Source organism: Lingula anatina, chromosome 5 (genome assembly GCF_051362555.1).
Source record: "Lingula anatina isolate TDL-2025a chromosome 5, LinAna3.0, whole genome shotgun sequence".
NCBI lineage: Eukaryota > Metazoa > Brachiopoda > Lingulata > Lingulida > Lingulidae > Lingula > Lingula anatina.
In genome coordinates this window covers 10,083,332-10,103,343 of record NC_141771.1, presented here as the reverse complement: position 1 = coordinate 10,103,343, position 20,012 = coordinate 10,083,332, and the positions used below count along the sequence as shown (strand labels likewise).

At 37.5% G+C, this 20,012-nt stretch overlaps 1 protein-coding gene and 1 long non-coding RNA gene across 6 annotated transcripts; both read left to right on the top strand.

Annotated features, from left to right (window-relative positions):
- The first annotated feature begins 169 nt into the window (after positions 1 to 169).
- On the top strand, positions 170 to 3,503 carry LOC106172080 (core alpha-(1,3)-fucosyltransferase-like). Of its 5 annotated transcripts, XM_087013841.1 has the most exons (4): positions 170 to 448; positions 668 to 827; positions 1,396 to 1,467; positions 1,816 to 3,503. In XM_087013841.1, exon 4 carries the CDS (start codon positions 1,887 to 1,889, stop codon positions 3,120 to 3,122), a length of 1,236 nt encoding a protein of 411 aa, XP_086869967.1. In that variant the 5' UTR covers positions 170 to 448; positions 668 to 827; positions 1,396 to 1,467; positions 1,816 to 1,886; the 3' UTR covers positions 3,123 to 3,503. The 5 variants fall into 5 exon arrangements, with proteins under 5 accessions (XP_086869967.1, XP_086869966.1, XP_086869968.1 ...); XM_087013840.1 differs by lacking the exon at positions 1,396 to 1,467 and having other exon boundaries at positions 775 to 827; XM_087013842.1 differs by lacking the exon at positions 1,396 to 1,467 and having other exon boundaries at positions 668 to 773.
- Positions 3,504 to 5,188: 1,685 nt separating this feature from the next.
- Positions 5,189 to 19,224, top strand: LOC147761619 (uncharacterized). Its single transcript, XR_015334759.1, has 2 exons — positions 5,189 to 5,416; positions 18,274 to 19,224. It is a non-coding gene; the product is annotated as an uncharacterized LOC147761619 (long non-coding RNA).
- Positions 19,225 to 20,012: the final 788 nt, after the last annotated feature.

Sequence of the window (20,012 nt, the reverse complement as noted above, 5' to 3'; positions counted from 1 at the left end):
ACGGATGTTATGACGTAATCTTAGTTTTTCGTAGTACGTTTTTATATATAATTACATGGTCACGCTCGCTGCGCACAGTCAGTCAGAACATAAATACTAGCGCTTCCTCCCGAAACCAAAATTACTAAAGTAACGATATGCCCCAGGTTAAAACACCTTTCAAAGATTGCAAAGGCGCTTACGTGATTTATGACTATATTTATGATTTATTTCTTGGCTCAGGATTCAACCCCAGGTACAAAGTTATATCCAAACATCGTCATGTCGCCATGATGGTACAATGTACATACAGCGTGTTTGCAATAGCACTGATGACCACACTGAGGAAGTGAAATTTGAGACTGTATATATGTAAAACGGGAATGGCCAGAGACACTACGATTTCTTTGTATAAAACCACCGGATCTAAAGTAAAGTGTATGCTGGTGATGCTGGCTCATTTTCGCATGTGAGTATCCCCTGTGATATACAAAATTAATTATAATCGTTCCAATGCTGTACTGGGTTTAAGGGTGATTACTTTTTGTTTTTGTTTTTCTTCTTCTTCTCCTTTTTGTCTTTTGACTGTTTATTCGCGTGTCGTTTCGTATTTTTAAATATTTTAAAATATAAGAAACGACTAAGACTACATTTATTGTTATTAATACTTGCTACTTTTACTCTGTAGGTGGTTTTATGCTATACATCAATGTGGACAGTTCCTACAGCTTACTACATTGTTAATATGAAGAAATATTTAGCATCTGGGTGGAATTAGAATCTTCTGCTTTTCAGTAGACTTAAAAATTCGACGACAGAAAAGTCAACCGGATATTTGACTATTACAGGTAATTCCTTTAAACAGAACTATAAATAATATTATTCTATGTTTAGATACTGCAATTGCCAAGGCCTGTGCCGTTAGTAAATTCATTATTTTGATGGTAATGTCGAACATCTAAGATGGTGCAACACGAAGCAATCAATAAAATGATAAAAGTTAAAAACGCAATTAAAGATCTCAATTTCATAATGAGTTTTACAACTTCTATAGGCCTACTACGTGTTAGATCCGCCCATCGTGGTTAAATGTTGGGGAATATATCAGGTTTGTCGTATTCAACTGGATCATGATCACATGCTCACGGTGTCTTTCCTGACATGCTCAGTGCCTGGGGGAGGGAGAAAGCATACATGCAACTGGGCACCGACAATTAACCAACTTTAGTGGACTTGGAAGGGGTTTGGGGGGCTAGAATTTCCCTAAAATTCATCAGAAAAATTCCACACACCTTTTCCGTGCTGCGCTTCGTGCAAGGATTAATAAAATATATTCTTTTTTTAAACTAGTATGAATATTAGAATGAAAATACCATATCGGCTACTCTCTGTTCGTTTTCCTATTCACTGTTTCAGAATATTTTTATTATGCCATTCATAGATCAGTTATTAATATATCATCTCTGACAGGATTTGAGCTAACAGACGGTGAGGACAAATCTCCAGTATATGTCAAATACTTACGATTTGTATATATTCAAGTACCGAGCTAATGAATATTTTTGCTCATTTACGAGTATATTGTCATGGTTTTCCACGCATTAGCTAATATATAAAACGTGGAACTATCAGGAGCACACATACACAGACGCTCAAAGTCTGTCTTACATCTTCACCATCTAATTTATAAAGATTGTTTAAATGAGCAATATCTATTGTTGAAATTGATTTTATCAGTGACTATTCTAACACATTGCACAGTCCTAGATAATAGGTCAAAATGTTTTTGAAGTTCACATTTACCACAAAATACATGTACATATATTTCATTTTCAGATACTTCAACAACACCGGGATAAAAATTGGATATCTGGCGCCTTAGAGAATCAGCCCTATAAGTATTAAGTATGGGAGACATATCTGGCATCACAGCCTATTTAAAGACTACAAAATACGTCCCATGCAGTTCCAAAACAGCGTGCAGAATCCTGACCTACACCATCATTACCGCTTTTGCCATTTCCGCTTTACTCAGCTTTGTGAAATTATCCGACTTTTATACGAAAATACGGGTGTCGATTCCCTACCCAAAAGCTGTGGCAAAAAGTCGATTACAGGAAAGAGAAACCACTACGTATTCTCTTGCGGCAGTCATCTCCGCCACGCCCAACAAGCCTAAGGTGATTCTGTCCTGGCGTCCCGTGCCGGGGTGGGACTTCATGCACCTCAGAGACTACGCCAAGCCGGTCTTTAAATCCATTGGCTGCAAAGTAGATAACTGTATATACACTGAGAAAAAGTCTTTAGCTGATAAAAGTGACGCTATTGTTTTTATAGGCAGAAGTTTGGGAAGCAAACCCCAAAAATTGCCCCATCAACGCTGGATATGGGTAACCCACGAGAGCTCGTGTTACACCGAAGCCGCAGAAAGCGGAGGTGTTTGGGCAGGGATGTTTAACTGGACCATCTCATTTCGGAGAGACTCGACCTTTTTTCTTCCATATGGTTACGCCAAGAAACGATCGACCCCTATTACTAAAAATTTCACCAAAATTGCGCTCAAGAAAACTAAAAAGGTGGCCTGGATGGTCAGCGACTGTGGGACACGGGGTCAACGAGAAAGATATGTCTCAGAACTTAAGAAATACATCTCAGTTGATGTGTACGGTGCGTGTGGCCCCTTTAAGTGTTCAAAACGCGACAATGAAAAATGTTTGGACAACATTAGCAATGACTACAAGTTTTACCTGTCCTTCGAGAATAGTATCTCAACTGATTACGTCACAGAGAAATTTTGGAAAATGTTTGATCGAGACATTGTAACGGTAACGAGAGGTCCGGCAAATTATTCAAGGGCTGGAATAAAACCCGAGTGGCACATCAATACGAACGATTTTAAATCTCCTAAAGATTTAGCAGACTATCTGAAATACCTGGACGGCAATGTCAAGGCATATGTTAAATATTTAGAGTGGAAGAACCAGTATGTTGGACTGTTCCCAAAAGCAGATGTATACTGTGATTTATGTGCCAAATTAAACGACCCCAGTGAACCGGTGACATGGTACCCGCCGGGACAACTGGCCAAGTGGTTTATAGATGGACACTGTATTCCTCCCAATGATTTGAATTTTAACACTTAAAATACCCCCGAAACCAATTTAAAGTATGGAGTGAGGGGTTAATGTACGGTACATGTAAATGATACATATACAGTGTAGCTGAGAACAGATCATATTTCACTATTTGATTGTATCATGCTATTGTCTCTTGGTTTGTAAACACATCCCATTTCTCAACTAACGCAATAGATGTAAGTATGGTTGCGACAGGAATGGTTGTCATGGGGATAATCCGGGGTCCCGGGGTTGCAAGTCATTACAAATGTTTATATTGTGAATTAATGGTACCATCTTCAGATATTATATTGTTTCCATTTCTAAATGGTATAACATATGCATGGGGTTTGTATATTTAAACCAAAATAACATAACATTGGTCAAAGAGATGTGAAAGAAATGAAATAGTTCGTTTTTGTCTTCTCTCTGAAAAATGCAATTTACCGTGGCCTAGACATTGGCATATGTATTCTTGTTGCTAATATGCATCGATGTTTTTTCCCCTCTTTTTGAGATAAAAACATTTGTCAAAAAGTAAAATGCTAAAGTATACAGTCAGGGGCGGATTTAGGCCGTCTTCTGGGTCTTTCGGAAGACGGTCAGATTTTTAAATTAAATTATCATTTTTCACTTACCTGTGCGGCATTTTATTCGAGCGTCTATAGATTTGATATGGGGAAAAAATACCGGAACTCCTGTTGCGCGCAAAGGATTATGGTCTATATGAATAAGGCGAATGGTACATGTATTACACAACTTCAAAATATATAAGAAATAAACAAATGAATAAATCTAAAGTAATTAATTAATTAATTAATTAATTAATTAATTTTTAGGGAGAAAATACATCTATTACGCACTTTGCTAATGCAATCAATTTGAAAAACGCTACATCGCGACAATGAAAATTAATTGTTATTTTCCATGTAGTTTAATTAAGATTAAGCACTCTTCCTGTGGATTCACATTCTTAATTGCGGTCTTTCTCCTTTCTCCTTTCGTTCGTAGTTTCTTTTGCATTTTTGTTAACCATTCCCATTGCCTCCCCCAGCCCTTAATGCACTATCCAACCCTTGACGTTGCTCTAAAGGCGCGTCGTAAGTGTACTGCGCGGCACGTGGCTTCTTAGCAACCAATGCGTCTACACTCAATTACCACTCAGCGCGCCCCATTTTCCGCGCTATTTCATGGGAGTATGATTTATTCACGTTAACCGCATAATTCAACGGCGTTCACAATGCGGTCAGACAGACCGGTGTAACAGGGATGGTAGTCCGCTAAGAACAGTAGTCCATTCCCCATTACTTATATATAGAGGTGTCGTTAGCCCCATGTACTAACCCCAATAATCCGACTATTCCTAACCTGTACCAATTATGTGGGACCCCGGACTTCCATTCCTGCCGCACTGGTGGTGGTTGTATATAGCTGTTTGTATAGAGGTCAATGATAAAATGACTCTGTATATTAAAAGGGTGAATGGAAATTACCTCCGCTCATAGTATCAGGATTTATCCACCTTAAAACAGTGTGAACGGGCCTGCGGCCAATCTTTGCCTACTTATTCTAGCACCCCGTTCATTTGGTTATTTCTGTCTCCAATTTTTTTTTACTTGACCCAGATTCCTCTATCGCGTATGTTTTTCCATCATTCCTCTCACATTTTGCTACCTCAGCAGCACTCTCACTCTGCGTCGACAATTTTCTATTGACACAGTTTTTGCTACTCAAGTTGTTAAAATTTGGCCTGGGCTCAAGAATTCCCACAGAAACAGTCTGGTAGAGGAGTTGTGTTATGAAATGCTGAACTTTGAATGCAATTTTAGAATTGTGGATTCAACCGGTATATCCAATAGGCAGCACTACAGACAAAAGGTGAGTGTAAATGTAAAAATAAGTTCAATCGAGGATTGTTTTGGACCGGTGATAGGTCTTCATCGCACCATCAGCCAACCACAATACAAGGAAACTGCGACCGGTCTGTCATCCCGTAGTCAGACGACAAAAGGTGGACAGAATTCCGATCCAAATTACTCTCTTGTAACCACACCTTACAATGAGCCATGCGCCACTCTGATTGAACCCTGGGAGCGGTATAGTTACCACCTGTAACCTTACGACCTCCTACAACAAACTATAACACTCTGTAATTACTTGTGTTGGGTGTAAAACAACAACCTGTTGTTATTCGTGGAGAGACGGGTTAGTTTCTGCATGTGATCAGTTAAAGAATGCCCTAGTTTAAAAATCTACGTATGCAGTTTAAAGAAATCGTCTTGGATTACCCAAAAGGAAAACAGAACAACAGGATAAACACGGTAAGGTTATTGCATATTCGTAGGAACTAGTATACATATGGAGCAACAAAAATGAGCGTTTTCCATAAATAGACTGTTAGGCCACCGTTTCGATAAATTTAGATCAAATCAATTTAATTGTCCTGAGCTATAAGTTTTAATGGCTCTGATTTAGAAAAGAATATCCCTCAAAACAGATTTTATAAAATGTATCGATTTGTCTGCGGACCTGATTTAAGCCCTCTATGGAATTAGGAGTTTCACTGACCTATCCTCAGATATTGAGTGTTTTGATTAAAGCAACGAATAGGAAAACGAAGAATCAACCACATTCAAATTGGATATTAAACCGGTTTAAAGAGCCTGGGAGTCCATGCATGCTCCGTTATATACATATACATGTAGGTTATGGGGAGCATGATGTTATTGTGGTTCAAAATCTAGGACGGGGCTGTCACATTCAAAGTAACTGAGGGAGACTTTGTCAGGGGACTCTCAGACATGACATTTCCTATTTATAACTCAAAATGTACCTTCGTTCCCATTCCCATTCCCACGTTCACATTTTCATTTCTATAACAAAAAAAAAAAAAAAATCCACGAGGAAACACGTAGGCCTACATGTTTTTTTTTATTAAACATAAGACTCCGACATTAACCCCCAACAGTCATTGCTGTCTCATAATTTAACAAATTAGAAGTGATAAATAAAAAGAACGAAAAAAATTGCGTAGTCACGAGAAGCTGCTATAATACCCTTGTTTGCATATTGGATAGTTGTTTTTACCTACGTATACCCTGTGACATCAGGGGCTCCTACAATAATATACAAACTTTTGTAACAGACTACTATAAGATAAGATAAGATAAGATAAGATAAGATAAGATAAGAGTTTATTTAGCCAATTATAAAAATCGGAAATCGTTTTCCTTTTGGAGCAAGTTTGATAATATACAGAGTAAAATTAATCCAATAGATAAATTAAGAATTTGGTTTTGAGATCAAATTAAAATGCGTCACTGCATTTGGATAAAAGCTGTTTAAAAAGCGTTTACTGCCTATAAAAGTTAAAAGTCTACTATTGGCTTTGTAAAAACGTAAAAGTGATGATGCAGGATGAAAATATTCTTCCATGGTGTTGACGGTTCTTTTCTCCATTCTGTCTTCAAAAATATGAGCCAGCTTGGGTAGATCCTGCCCGATAATCTTGCTTGCAGTTGTTTTTACAGCTTTGGTTAGTTGCTCTCTTTCCTCCCGAGTTGACAACACAGTGGAACAATTTCACACATAAGAACGTGTCTGTGAAAATTGCTAGGCGTCGGTTACATGCTCAGAGAGTGTACAGCAGGGTAGCAAGTCTGAAACCTCTTATATCGATACAAAACAGGCAACGTAGAGTGAACTAGGGTCAACAGGATCTGGAACTGGACAGTCCATGACAATTGGTCCTATATATATTTTTTTGATGAGTGTCGCTTTGGTCTGACCTCTGATGACAGACGGGTACGATGCTGGCGAACTGCTGGTAAAGCATTTGAACCACATGCACTGAATTTTCGAACCAGGAGCAGCATATTTATCATGGTGTGGGGCTGCATCAGCATCCATGGCGTGGGCGAATTGATAGTGGTTGATGGAAACATGAATCACTAGAAATATATCGATGTTTTGGAGTCAGGCTTGCTACCATCTATTACTATCTATAACATGTTTGGTGACAGGATTTATCCATTTGTGCACCAGGATGACAATGCTCCTTGTCACAGGCCCAGAGCAGTTGATGATTGGTTTGACCAACAGGACATTCGCAGGGTGATGTGACCTGCCCACAGTCCGGATGCAAACATAATAGAAATTGTGTGGAATGATATGTCAAAACTTCTCACAAATGCCCGTCTTACCAGCAGAGAAACTCTGTTATATTCAGTGTTTCATGCGTGGGCCAGCATAAGCCCTGAACGCATTAGACAATTAAATGAATCCTTGCCTCGTAGACTGGCACCTATTATTAGGTCACGTGGCTATGGCACTAATTACTAATTTTGGACTTGAAACTGCATATTTTGGTAGAATGTATATTTTGTTCTCATTTTGTGATTTTTTGTGAAATTTGATGTTAATAAAATGATACCAGGAGCATATCATTCCACAGTCATTTATCTCCCGCATAGTATTGGTTCAGTAGGGGTGACACTTCTATTGTCCAGTGTGTGTAGGTGCCAGAGACCAGCGCCACTACATGTGGATCTTTGTGGTCTTTGCTGAGTTAATTCTGACTGGTGTTTTATCAAATGCTGTGCTTCCCGACTGTGTCACAAAGTTCCGATCTTCTCTCTAATAAAACTGAACTAAAAAAAAACACCCACGGTCGAATTGTGATATATTTGCCTGAACTCTTTGAACTTTTGTAAAAAACAGTTTGCTTTCTGGCATTGACGCAGTCAATTTTGAATAACTTCAGCATTTTCTGAATTAATTTTTGTAGCGACAGAAATGGAAGTGGTTACCTGTAAATACAGCTGCTGAAAAGTTTGTAAAGTGAAAGCAAATAAAACATTTTTTTATGATTCTGTAGCCATTATATTAGAATGCGGGCTTCAGTTTACTGCATGGTATTGAGGTAGTAGATATTTTAATATTTAAAATATGAAACCAAGAGAGAGAGAGAGAGAATTTGATGCAGGTGGCAGTTAACGGCGTTGAATAAATTTCACGGTGACTTTCAAACAAGTTGATCCGTGAGGGGTTGGGTGGCTGGGGGGGGGGTCGATCTTTCCCAACTGGTTTTCATTCCATAATTTCATCTCGCTGAGCAGTTCTTCCAGCTGTCAGCTGAAAAGTCTGACGGTAGAGATGAACGGATAATAGTGTGAGGCGGAGGCTATTTGTGCGATTTTGATATAAATACTTACATTAAGTTCCATATGTACAGATTTAAAGGGGGGGGGGGGTGAATTCACAGGACGGAAATACGTAAAGTTCGTTTATAACCCTGACATTTTGTCTCTGACACATACAGTGCACTTAGAAATATAGTAACTAGGGTTTGGGACAAGATGGCGGTGTGTGATGAGGACTGTGCGTGAGCTCTGAGAAAACTCTCGGCAACAGGCAGTAAGTCTGTATACTTTGCCACCGAAATTTTTATAAAATGCACTATGAACTATTGAAGAAAAAGCTAAGAAAGAGTTTAGCACTCAATGTTCTCTGCGTGGGTCTTTTTGAAAGTTTTTTTCTCATCACTCCTTGATCGGGACATTACGTTACGTCGCTACGAGGGAGGTGAGTGTTACAAAGAACTTATGAAAATATTCAATTACTAAAAGATTGCGTCGAACATTCCGGACAGCGAACAACAGATACACCGCGCGCTTAATATTGCTAAAAATTATATACCTTTGGAAAAATACATTTATAACATATATACGTATACAGTATATGCATACGTGGACCTGAACAGTTGTCAACACGTATTGGACTATGCACTGACATATAAAGAGCTATCAATGAACACACCCCATCCTTAGACTGCGAATTCATGCATGGTCAAATTAGGCCAATAACAAAGGCAATAAGCATCTCTCCTATTCTTTTCATCCCCGTATATAGCAGAGAACAGTGACTATGAGTACCCGAGGGACAAAGTCAAAATATTTCAGTGCAAATACTAAAGAATCTAAGCAAACAAAGGGGACAAAAATGTCCAATAAAAATAGCAAAGAAGAAATAATAGAACGCAATGACTCCCCTGAAATTACGCAGGCACCTAAAAGGCTACATTGTGAAATCTCAAACACCAGCGGTGAACTCTCTTTTGTCAGCGGTGATGAATCGGTATCCCTCATGACGAAACTGGAGGAGATTGAATATGAAATAAAGCAAACCGTTAAGAAGGAGGACCTTAGTGAAATTATTAAAACAGTTGTGGGCGAAACAGTCAAAGAAATGAATGCTAAGTTACAGAACCTGGAAATAAAAATTGACGAAATCAGAGAAAGTAGTAAAATAGAAAATGAGGAAAATAAAAGGAAAATAGGAGTTCTACAAGACAAACTTGACGGACTAGAGCTGGAGAATCATAATTTGAGACAAACATTACGAGAAAATGACCAACGCATCGACAAAATGAACAGAGCGATGAAAGAGGCAGCCAAGGTAGCTTCGTCGGCAATGATAAAAGCCAACCATAATGAACAATACAGCCGAAAAAACAATATAAAAATATATGGCATCCCGGAGTCTGAATCGGGCGATCAGACAACTTCTGCCCTAGTAATTAAAACATTAAAAGAGAAGATACAGGAAGAGGTGAAAGGCGATGATATTGTGGCAGTGCACAGGATTCCCGGCAAACCAGGGGAACCCAGGCCGATCATCTTAAAGTTAAAAAACACAGAGATAAAATCCCGTATCATGCGCAAAAGGGGTGTGCTAAAAAGGTCCGACAGAGCCCTGAGGCTAGCAGACGATGTTACAAAAGAAAACAAGGATCTACTTAAATTGCTGAATGACCATCCGGAATGTGAAAGTGCGTGGTATTTTAATGGCAGTATATATGCCAAGATTAACGGCAAGGAAGGCAAGAAAAAATTCGACATCGGGGACGACATTGGAACAAAAATTCGTCACTAAAACCTTAACACTATAATGTTGATGCAAGCAAAATTGATTGAAACGATACATCTCATGTCTTAATTTGTACAGAATAGTGCAAAAAAAGTAATATATAATTAGGATCTCTGTAGATTTAATACATAGAAATCATACATGTAACGTAAAAAGTGGTAATTAGGCATATAGGATGTAAATAAGGAATTCTGTTTTATTTCCAATTATCTTTAGTATTATCCTTATTGCTATTATAATGTTTTCTACATCCACGACAAATACAGAGAAAAGGTGTGCTTCATGTCTAATCACATAGACTAAATGTTTGCCGAAGTGGTATTATTAGAGAGTAAATGCTTGGCACAAGAGCACACAATTATGAAATTCTATTCATGTATATTGCTCTCTGCGCATCAGTTGTTCTCAGCGCATCAGTGTGGAAATCTTTTGTCAGTGAATCCGTGGATGATGTGTGTGAATACCTGAGGAAAGACAAGCTACTTAAGACTATAGAAATAGGAAGTACTAGTGTGAATGAGATCGCGAGGATGGATGTTGTCTGTGTGGGAGGAGAACATGTGTATAACTTTTGGTGTGTGTGGCTCCTGCATTACACTTGCTGTTCTTTGTACAGACACAGATGTGTCTGCACATACTATAACTGTTATTTGTGTCTGCCGTCGTCATTGGTAACACCGTGACTTTCAAGGACAACATGATAAGTGGAAAGCCACAGGTTAGGTTAGAAAATCAGCTTCTTATATTTTTTCCTTCCACTCCAAATGATTAAAATCGCCACAGTAAATTGTCAAGGACTAAGTAACCCAGAGAAGAGAAAAGACGTTTTGAATTATTATAAAGGGAGAAAATATTCAGTGATATGTCTTCAGGATACGCACTTCACAACAAAGCTAGAGCCCTATATTGAAACACAATGGGGCTATACTTGTATCTTTAATTCATACCGCTCAAATTGTAGGGGAGTTGCAATTCTTTTTAACAACAATTTTGAGTTAGTTGTGCATAAAAAAACACAAGATGATAAAGGTAACTTACTCGTTGTAGACTTAACTATTAATGACTGTCGAGTCACGCTATTAAACATTTATGGTCCAAATGAGGATTATCCAGAATTCTTTGATAAGGTTAGGGAATCCATACTTGAATTTGCAAATACAAACATTATAGTGTGTGGAGATCTTAATATCGCAATGGATCCAATTTTAGATACTTTTAATTACAATAGGAATAATAACCCAAGAGCTAGAAAAAAATTAATTGAAACTATGGATGAATTGGATCTGGTAGATTACTACAGAGTTATAAATCCTTCCAAAAGAGCATACACATGGCACAAAAAGAACCCAGTTAAACATGGTAGGCTTGATTATATACTAATATCAAATAACCTCTCAAATCTTGTCACGGATATCTCAATTAAAGCGGGTTACAAATCAGATCACTCGTCAGTTGTCTTAGAATTAAAATTTAATGATTTCGTTAGGGGACCCGGTCTGTGGAAATTCAATTGTTCTCTTCTAACCGACAGAGAGTTTGTTGACAAAGTAAAACTAACCATTAAAAGAATAAAAAATCAATATGCCAATATCTTGTATAAAGTATCCATAATTGATTGTATTCCAGAAGAAGACCTGCAATTATCCATATCCGATAGCCTATTTTTGGAAGTACTACTAATGGAAATAAGGGGGGTAACTATATCACATGCTAGTGCTAAGAAAAAAGATAAGAATAAGAAGGAAAAGGAACTTATTGATGAGATACAAAAACTTAAAGATGACAATGACGCAGGAAATTTAGTACATAATGGCATCTTGGAAGAAAAAATACAATCACTAGAAACATTAAGGAAAGGGAAACTACGGGGAAGCATGATAAGATCACGCGCACAATGGGTTGACGAGGGGGAGAAACCGACGCAATATTTTTGTGGTTTAGAGTCCAGAAACTTTCTGAATAAAACTATTCAGGTGCTAGATATAGATGGAAAAGGAACAGTCTACGAACAGTCAGAAATCCTTAAGGAGGTGAAGCTTTTCTATGAAAATTTGTATTCAAGCAAAGAAAATGAAATAGATGACGTAGACCTCAGTAATGTACTAGAACCGTATTCCTTTAATAAATTGGACAATGTTACTGCTCACGAATTAGATCAAGAATTTACATTAACTGAAATCCTAAGTGTTATTAAATCAATGAAGAATAACAAGTCCCCAGGAAGTGATGGCTTTTCAGCCGAGTTCTACAAATTTTTTTGGAATGATCTCAAGTACTTTATCAAAAGAGCTATAAATGATATTTTTTTTTAAAAAATGTTGCCTATCTCACAAAGACTCGGAATCATTGTATGTCTCCCAAAAGGAGAAAAATCAAGAAAAGACATGAAAAACTGGAGGCCGATTACACTCCTGAATGTATTTTATAAGATTATTTCTGGATGTATCTGTGGACGAATAAAACGCACTCTGAATTCTCTCATACCTCCATCGCAGTCGGGTTTCATACCCGGTAGATACTTGGGTGATAACATACGAGCAATATATGATCTGATGGACTATACTGAGAATAGACAGATTCCTGGCCTTCTAATGTTGATTGACTTCGAAAAAGCTTTTGATTCCTTAGCTTGGTCCTTCATCTATAAAGCTCTTAACATCTTCGGCTTTGGCAGAAATCTAATAACATGGGTAAACATACTAAACACTAACATTACAGCATCCGTTCTACAATGTGGTTTCCTGTCGAAACCGTTTTCTATCCAAAGAGGTTGTCGACAAGGTGACCCAGTAGCCCCTTATTTATTTATATTGAGTGCTGAAATGCTGTCAATACTGATAAAGAGCAACACATCTATAAAAGGAATAACAATTAATGGAATCGAGAATAAGATTTTACAATATGCAGATGACACTTCACTTACATTAGATGGATCGAAAGAATCTTTATTCAATTCCCTGGAAACCCTTGAATACTTTGCAAAATTATCTGGACTACACATCAATGCCTCAAAAACTAAAGTAATATGGATAGGTTCCAAAAAATATAGTAAAGATGTGTACCATCATTCCAGATGGAAACTTTATTGGGGGGTACAAATATTTGAGCTGTTAGGCATAACTTTTTCAGTAGAGTTAAGTGACATGATTGATCTGAATTATCAAAAGCAAATGACAAAAGTACAAAGTCAGATTAAACAATGGAAAAAACGCATCCTTAGCCCAATAGGTAAAACCACGATTGTAAAATCGTTATTAATTTCCAAACTTACCCATCTATTTATCTCCCTACCCAACCCAAACAACGGATTTATTAAATCGCTTGAGACTGAGTTTTATAATTTTGTATGGGGGTCAAAATGTGATAGAATTAAAAGGGACGTAGCCTCTCAAAATCACAACGCTGGTGGCCTTAAAATGATTGACATAAAATGTTTTATTACATCATTAAAATGTTCTTGGTTGAAAAGACTAATTTCTAGGAAACAGATTTGGACTAATATATTAGAATCCATATTAGGAAAAAAGTTAATCCAGAACCTGCTCGACTTTGGTGATGATTATGTCAGGAAGTTAGCAGAACGTATCCAAAACAAATTTTGGCAGGATACTCTGATAGCTTGGGCTTACTTTATGAAAGTCCAAATGTTAAGGGAATGGGCAAGTGACCCAGGCGCAATACCTCTTTGGTATAATACTGAAATTAAGATTAACAACGCTTCGGTGTTTATCCCTTCCTGGTACAAACAAGGAATAAAAGTTCTTGGAGATATGTTGGACAATCAGGGAAATTTAATGAAAAAGAATGTGCTTGAACAAAAATTCAATTTGAGAGTCCAAACTATGCAGTTTAATAGCATGTACAGTGCAGTTAAGGTTTTTCTAAGACAATTTGATAAGGAAAAGGTGGCTATTACAGTCACCCCTTACTACCCGTTTCATTTCAAGGGGCTTATGCTAAATGAAAAAGGAAACAGATATGTATATAATGTCCTAAATAAGAAAAATATTATTCCCACTGGTGTCTGTACATGGAACCAAAAACTATTCAATAACGGGGACGCTCGCTTAAAAACGGAAGAAATTTTTGAGACTTGTTTTGGAACTTCTCGAGATACAACGTTACAATGGCTTCAGTTTAGAATAATACATAGGATACTCCCTTTGGGTGCTTATTTGAAAAAGATTGGCATTCAGGATAATGACATATGTGGCTTTTGTAAAAGAGACCGTGAAGATCTCCTTCATGTGTTTATACAGTGTAATAGTGTGCGTCCTCTTTGGAATAAGTTTCAAGACCATATACTCGAAAAAACTAATGTCAATTTGGATCTCGATGACTATAAAATCTTGTTTGGAATAAAATGCACAACGGAAAGTAAAATTTTTAATTTACTTATTATGTTTGGAAAACTATATATTTACAAGTGCCTGAAACAAAAAAAGACCCCAAGCTTTCAAGGTCTTTTGGGTTACATAAAATTTATGTATCATGTTGAAAAAAATATTGCTTTGCGTCATGGATCTTGCACATATGACAACTTTGTTAAACAATGGGCACAATGGTTACCACTTTTTGTTGAAGGGGAATAGCAGTAGCATCCCTTTCTTTATCTTTTGGGTTTAAGTTTTCTATTATATTTTATTTAATTTTGTTTTGTTAATCAGCAGGCACTTAGAGATGAAGTTACTATATTTGAGTGAAATGGACAGACAACTAATTAGTCTATTTTTGTAAACACAACTGTGTAATGCAAGGATAATATACATATTAGCAGTGACCAAGTATGAGTGTTGTGCGTACGTGGGTATGTGTGCGTGTATGAAAGGAACATATATATATATACTCTATTTGTGTTTATTTATTTACTTATTATTATTATTTTTTTCCATAATAAAAAAAATAAAAAAAAAAAAAAAAAAAGAAATATAGTAACTACATATTTTTACTTTCTTCGTCCCAAATGTCCCAGATTAAATATAGCACAGGTGCTGAGCTTAGCCCGATTTGTGCATCTGTTGCTAGCTGTTCTCCCAGCCGAGAGCAGTAACATGTAGAATTGGCTGTTTGGAATGAATGTCAAGGAAAATTACAACATATTCATACCTCATGTAATTTATTCCAATTAGTCGTGTAGAATCACATCATTCAATCACAGTAGTGATATGATAAATGATAATATGATAAATTCAACGAAGAAAATATGAAGATAATACATAATTATGTTACCCTCAGCTAAAAATGGGATAAATAATTTACCGTGTTCCCTGCACATAAAAAAAACATAAAAAATATTGACAAGTGCCAGGTGCCAGCGCTTGTTAATCTGTGAAAATATTTTCTGAACATTCCATTAAATAGTCGGTGCCGAGTTTATGCTGACATGCGCTTTACCACATCTTGTTTCAGTGTGTCCACCTTGTCTCTTAAGCCCCCTTCACACTGGACGGCGTCCTTTCTGCGTCCGGTAGTACGGCCCCGTTTGAGAGCAAATAAAACTATTACTTCTGTGCCGACAACTTGCTTATCATTGTACATTCAATCTGCAGCCAAAGCGATGCTTGTGTCTCTTCTCTAAGACCATGTCGATGCCAGTTACATGGTCGCAAAAAGGACGCAGAAAGGACTCCGTCCAGTGTGAAGCGGGTTTTAACTTAAAATTAACATCATAGAAATTGTCCCACCCACGGTCGATTATCATTTCATGCATAAGCGAACTCGTCCCTCTGGATCTTAAAACAAAATTAAAATCAATTTAAAAATTTAACCGAATGTAGCACTTGTATGCGGATATGTACAGAACGTAGCCTACTAGTAGTCGGGTAACAATACACGTTGGAAAGTTCCCAATACGATGTCAGACACGTCCGTCTATTCCAGCTGATAGTTGCTTATTCTTCAAATATTTCTACTAACAGACATTTAAAACAGTCAACGAATGTGTCGATATTGAACACATAATCTCCAAATCCCAACTGAGTCCATACATTGTTCATGACATCAAACACGGTCGGCGACGACATGATTAACCACTCTGCCATAGCGTAATACTCATTTGGGTTCAACTGGCCGTCATCGTTAAAGTCCATTTTGTCAAACCAGAGTGCAATTTTCTCTAAACAATGAGAATTTGCTCCAGATAAATCATACGTACAAACTTTGTCTCTTCTTATCGGTGGTGAGGTCTTACCGCCCATAAACAGTGCCGTCTGAACCATCAATATCATTGCCACTGTAGTGCCGTGCATGTTTACTGTCCTTAGATCTGGAAGATTTACATATGCATTTGAACGTTTGAAAACAATTTCTGACAATTACGTAGAAATCGAGGATTAATTTCACTTTTTCAAAAAATTAATTCATGTTCGTTTACCTGTAAATAACTCTCGCCGAAGCTATTTATATGGCAGGTGTCGCAGTATGAAACTTTGAGGCATTTGTTGGGAACTAGAGGTAAAACAGTGATGTTAAACTATTCAGGGAATTGTTTTTGCGGAACTCATACACGTATACGGGAATCCATTAACTGGTATTGAATTAAATATGATGGAAAAGCATGGAAAAGAGAATGTCTGATTCAGGTGGCAGTTAATGGCGGCGATGAAGGTCCGGGGTGCGAAATGTTGGTGGGGGATCGAAACATATGACCATAGATATCTTTATTATAGTTCAACCTGATTATTTTATGATGGAAGTAGCGTGAGAGTAATAGTTTATTGGATTTTAGTTGTTTTAAACTTAAATGCATCCCTGTATGTAACATATATGCTGATCGTTTAAGTTTGAAATGGAATTAGTGCTCATCACGTGTCATGTCATGTAACGTGAAAGGTAATAACCATATTTACAATATAAAACAAATTCGTACTTATGTTATCGGTTTTAAATAGTTATATCGTCTGCATAAATGGATAAATGTTCAATGCGCATACAGTACAAATAAAGCCTAGTAAGATCTAGTTAATGTAGCTGGGATCAAAAATGGTTTATTGGCAATAGTGCTACACGCCGCGGTAAGCCCTGCCTAGAGCACCGGCTTCTCTGGACGACTAGGGCGAGAACACGCGACCTACAGAAGAGTACTGCAAACAGTACTCAACTCATTGACCAATAGAGAGCTTATGCTCTCTTGATATTCACTCTCTCACATGATTTATGGATAACTAATTAAAAACAATTAGAAAATATGTGATGCGCAAACGCACGTATCGCCGTGTGCGCAACAGTAAATGTAAGATACATGTACATTTGTCAGTTTATAGACTATAATGTAAGACACGTCCCTGCATCCCGGCAAAATTGCAGTTGCTTGTTGATTTTATGTCACGATAAGCTAACATATATATCTTTAATGTTACTTAAATTTGTCAAATTCGTTCGATTCACTGTCAAATCCGACTTTCGTCCACGCTACTCTCATGAGATTATCCTCGAAGAAGGGCTGTTCATCTTACAGGAATATATATAAGTTGGCCTTACTGTGTCACCGTCAAACTCGGACATCTCTCCAAATGTCCGTTCTTGTTGTTCTCCATCCTCTGACCAACGGGTAGAGGTCCTGAAATCTCTTATATCACATAAGCATACTTTGCCTCTTCTTGTCGTTTATGGCGGCAATAGTTAACAAATATAATCTCTTTGTCTCGGGCTGTCGGCGGTGTGGTCAGACTGCCTAACAACAGTATTGGTTGTACCATCAATATCATTGCATGGGCTGTGCATGTTTGCTGTCTCTATGGTCCCATTCAGAATAGGGGGCTAACTAGTCTAAGGTTCAGATATGGCCGACGCCCTTGAATACTTCCCCACAGAATATCTATTCAGTGTCTATTATAAGATTAAACGGCAAGCTTTGTTGTGGATCGCTATATTTGACCCTCGGACTAGTAAGTCCCCTATTCTGAATGGGGCCTATCTGAATATTACAGACTTTAAATTCTACATACATGTATCTATTTCATAAATTTTAAACATATCCTGGCATTGATGTAGTACATTTTGAATGACCTTAATATTTTTTCTAGTTTATTTTATTCTCGAAAGAATTGAACTTGGTTACTTGTGAATTACTTCCGAGCAAGCCATTTGTAAATAAAAAAGACAGGTTTCCCAAAACCAGAAGCCTTTATTAATACATTTTAAAAGTGACGATTTACTGAACTGAAATTTTCCGTTAAAATGTATCTCGATCACATTAGAAGTATGTTCCCTAATGAAAAATTTGGAATTTAAAGCTATTCGTTTATTTCAGATATGTCCGGGAGCCGCGCACGCTGCTATCACTGCTACCGGAAGTTTCCCATCGTCCTTGACGCCATAATACACAACATTGAGCTCCACAAAGACAAGCCTCTCTCGCTTCTCCTATACGTCGAAAACAGCTGTGCAGCATACGGGGAAGTGAAATGGAGGGCTGTTCATTATGACGTCAGGCCTTGTGACGTTAACAGCATCATGTTTGATGACAAAACATGGAACATAACTGTAGAACCAGGAACTGTTGTGAAAAGTCCCCAAAAACTATCTGGAAAACCTCAAGTTTCAGCTACCTCCTCAAATAGAAACAGATCTTTGAGTACTAGTAGGACCTCGAGTGACGGTAGCAATCCTGATGTCACCACGTCAGAACCACATTAAAAGTTGTGACGTCAGAATGACATCATAGCCCCAACATTGTGACGTCATGCTGACCTCACATTACATTCAGCTCTTCAGCTATTTAATCTGCACTTTTGAAAAAATTGGTAATGTAAACATGATATAAATGATACGAATATTTGTATAAATAATAATAGATATGTAATTATATAAAATATCGTAAAATGGCTTTTTGCATGATCAGGCGGCATTTTTCCAAACTGTTTGACTCCTTAAGGAATTATATATTTCAAGGGTACACACTGCATGCGCTTTTTTCTGCTATACTCCTGACTCAGATTCTATCTGTGACGAATAGAAAATATATTCAAGTGTCTGAGTGAAGTATATTTCTGTTCTAGTTGTCTGTGCAGCCACTCGCCCTTCAGGAATAGAGTCGAGAAGTACGTCAACATTGAAAAACTTACTAAAATTGTAAAAACAATTATTGAACTGTAGCCTGGCTTCAATGTGTATGTTTTTGAAAATATTTGTGCTGGCTGCTAAACTTTAATATTGGATCAAGGGGCGCAGATAATAAACCGATCGTGGCATATTTTTCCCACTTTCAGGATGTAATGTTTATTAAAATAACATATTCATCCGCGTGTCGAGCAAAAAAACACTGCAATCCATGCAGGTATATGCAGGCGAAACTGGAAGTAGGTCTGACCTTGTTCTAAAGAATTGAAATTGGAACAAAACCATGTAAACGTTCAGCCCGGGAGCCACCGGTCTGCCTTTAGGTAGCTTTTAACCGGTGTCATGTCGATACTCCCCAGCACCGTTACTCCCCCCACCGATACTCCCACGCACCGATAACCCCCCTTAGTAAATTCTTGTATTATATTCGCATTAATACGACCCCGCACCGGTACATTCCCGCACTAAAACTTCCCCGCACCGTTACTCCCCCACATCATTGCTTCCCCGCATCAATACTGCGGGGGAGTATCGGTGCGGGCCCGAGAGTATCGGTGCGGGGAAGTATAGGGATGTAACCAACACTAAGATCACAAGATACTGCAAAGTGCAGGACTCTAATCACCTGTTTTAAGAGACATTGATTTGTTAGAACAACATTTAAAATTTCAAGTTTGTATTAAAAAAAAAAAAAAAGACAATAACAGTGCTATATTCTAACAATTTATTATTAGAACAACATTTAAAATTTCAAGTTTGTATTCAAAAAAAAAAAAAAAAAGACAATAACAGTGCTATATTTTAATTGATTTTATACAAGAATCGGTAATCAGTGGATCAATAATTCATCAGTGACTGCTAATGTTTTACAGTTTCAATAACAGTTACATGTGATTCACAAGTTGACTTTTGTGAAAGACTGTCAGACAC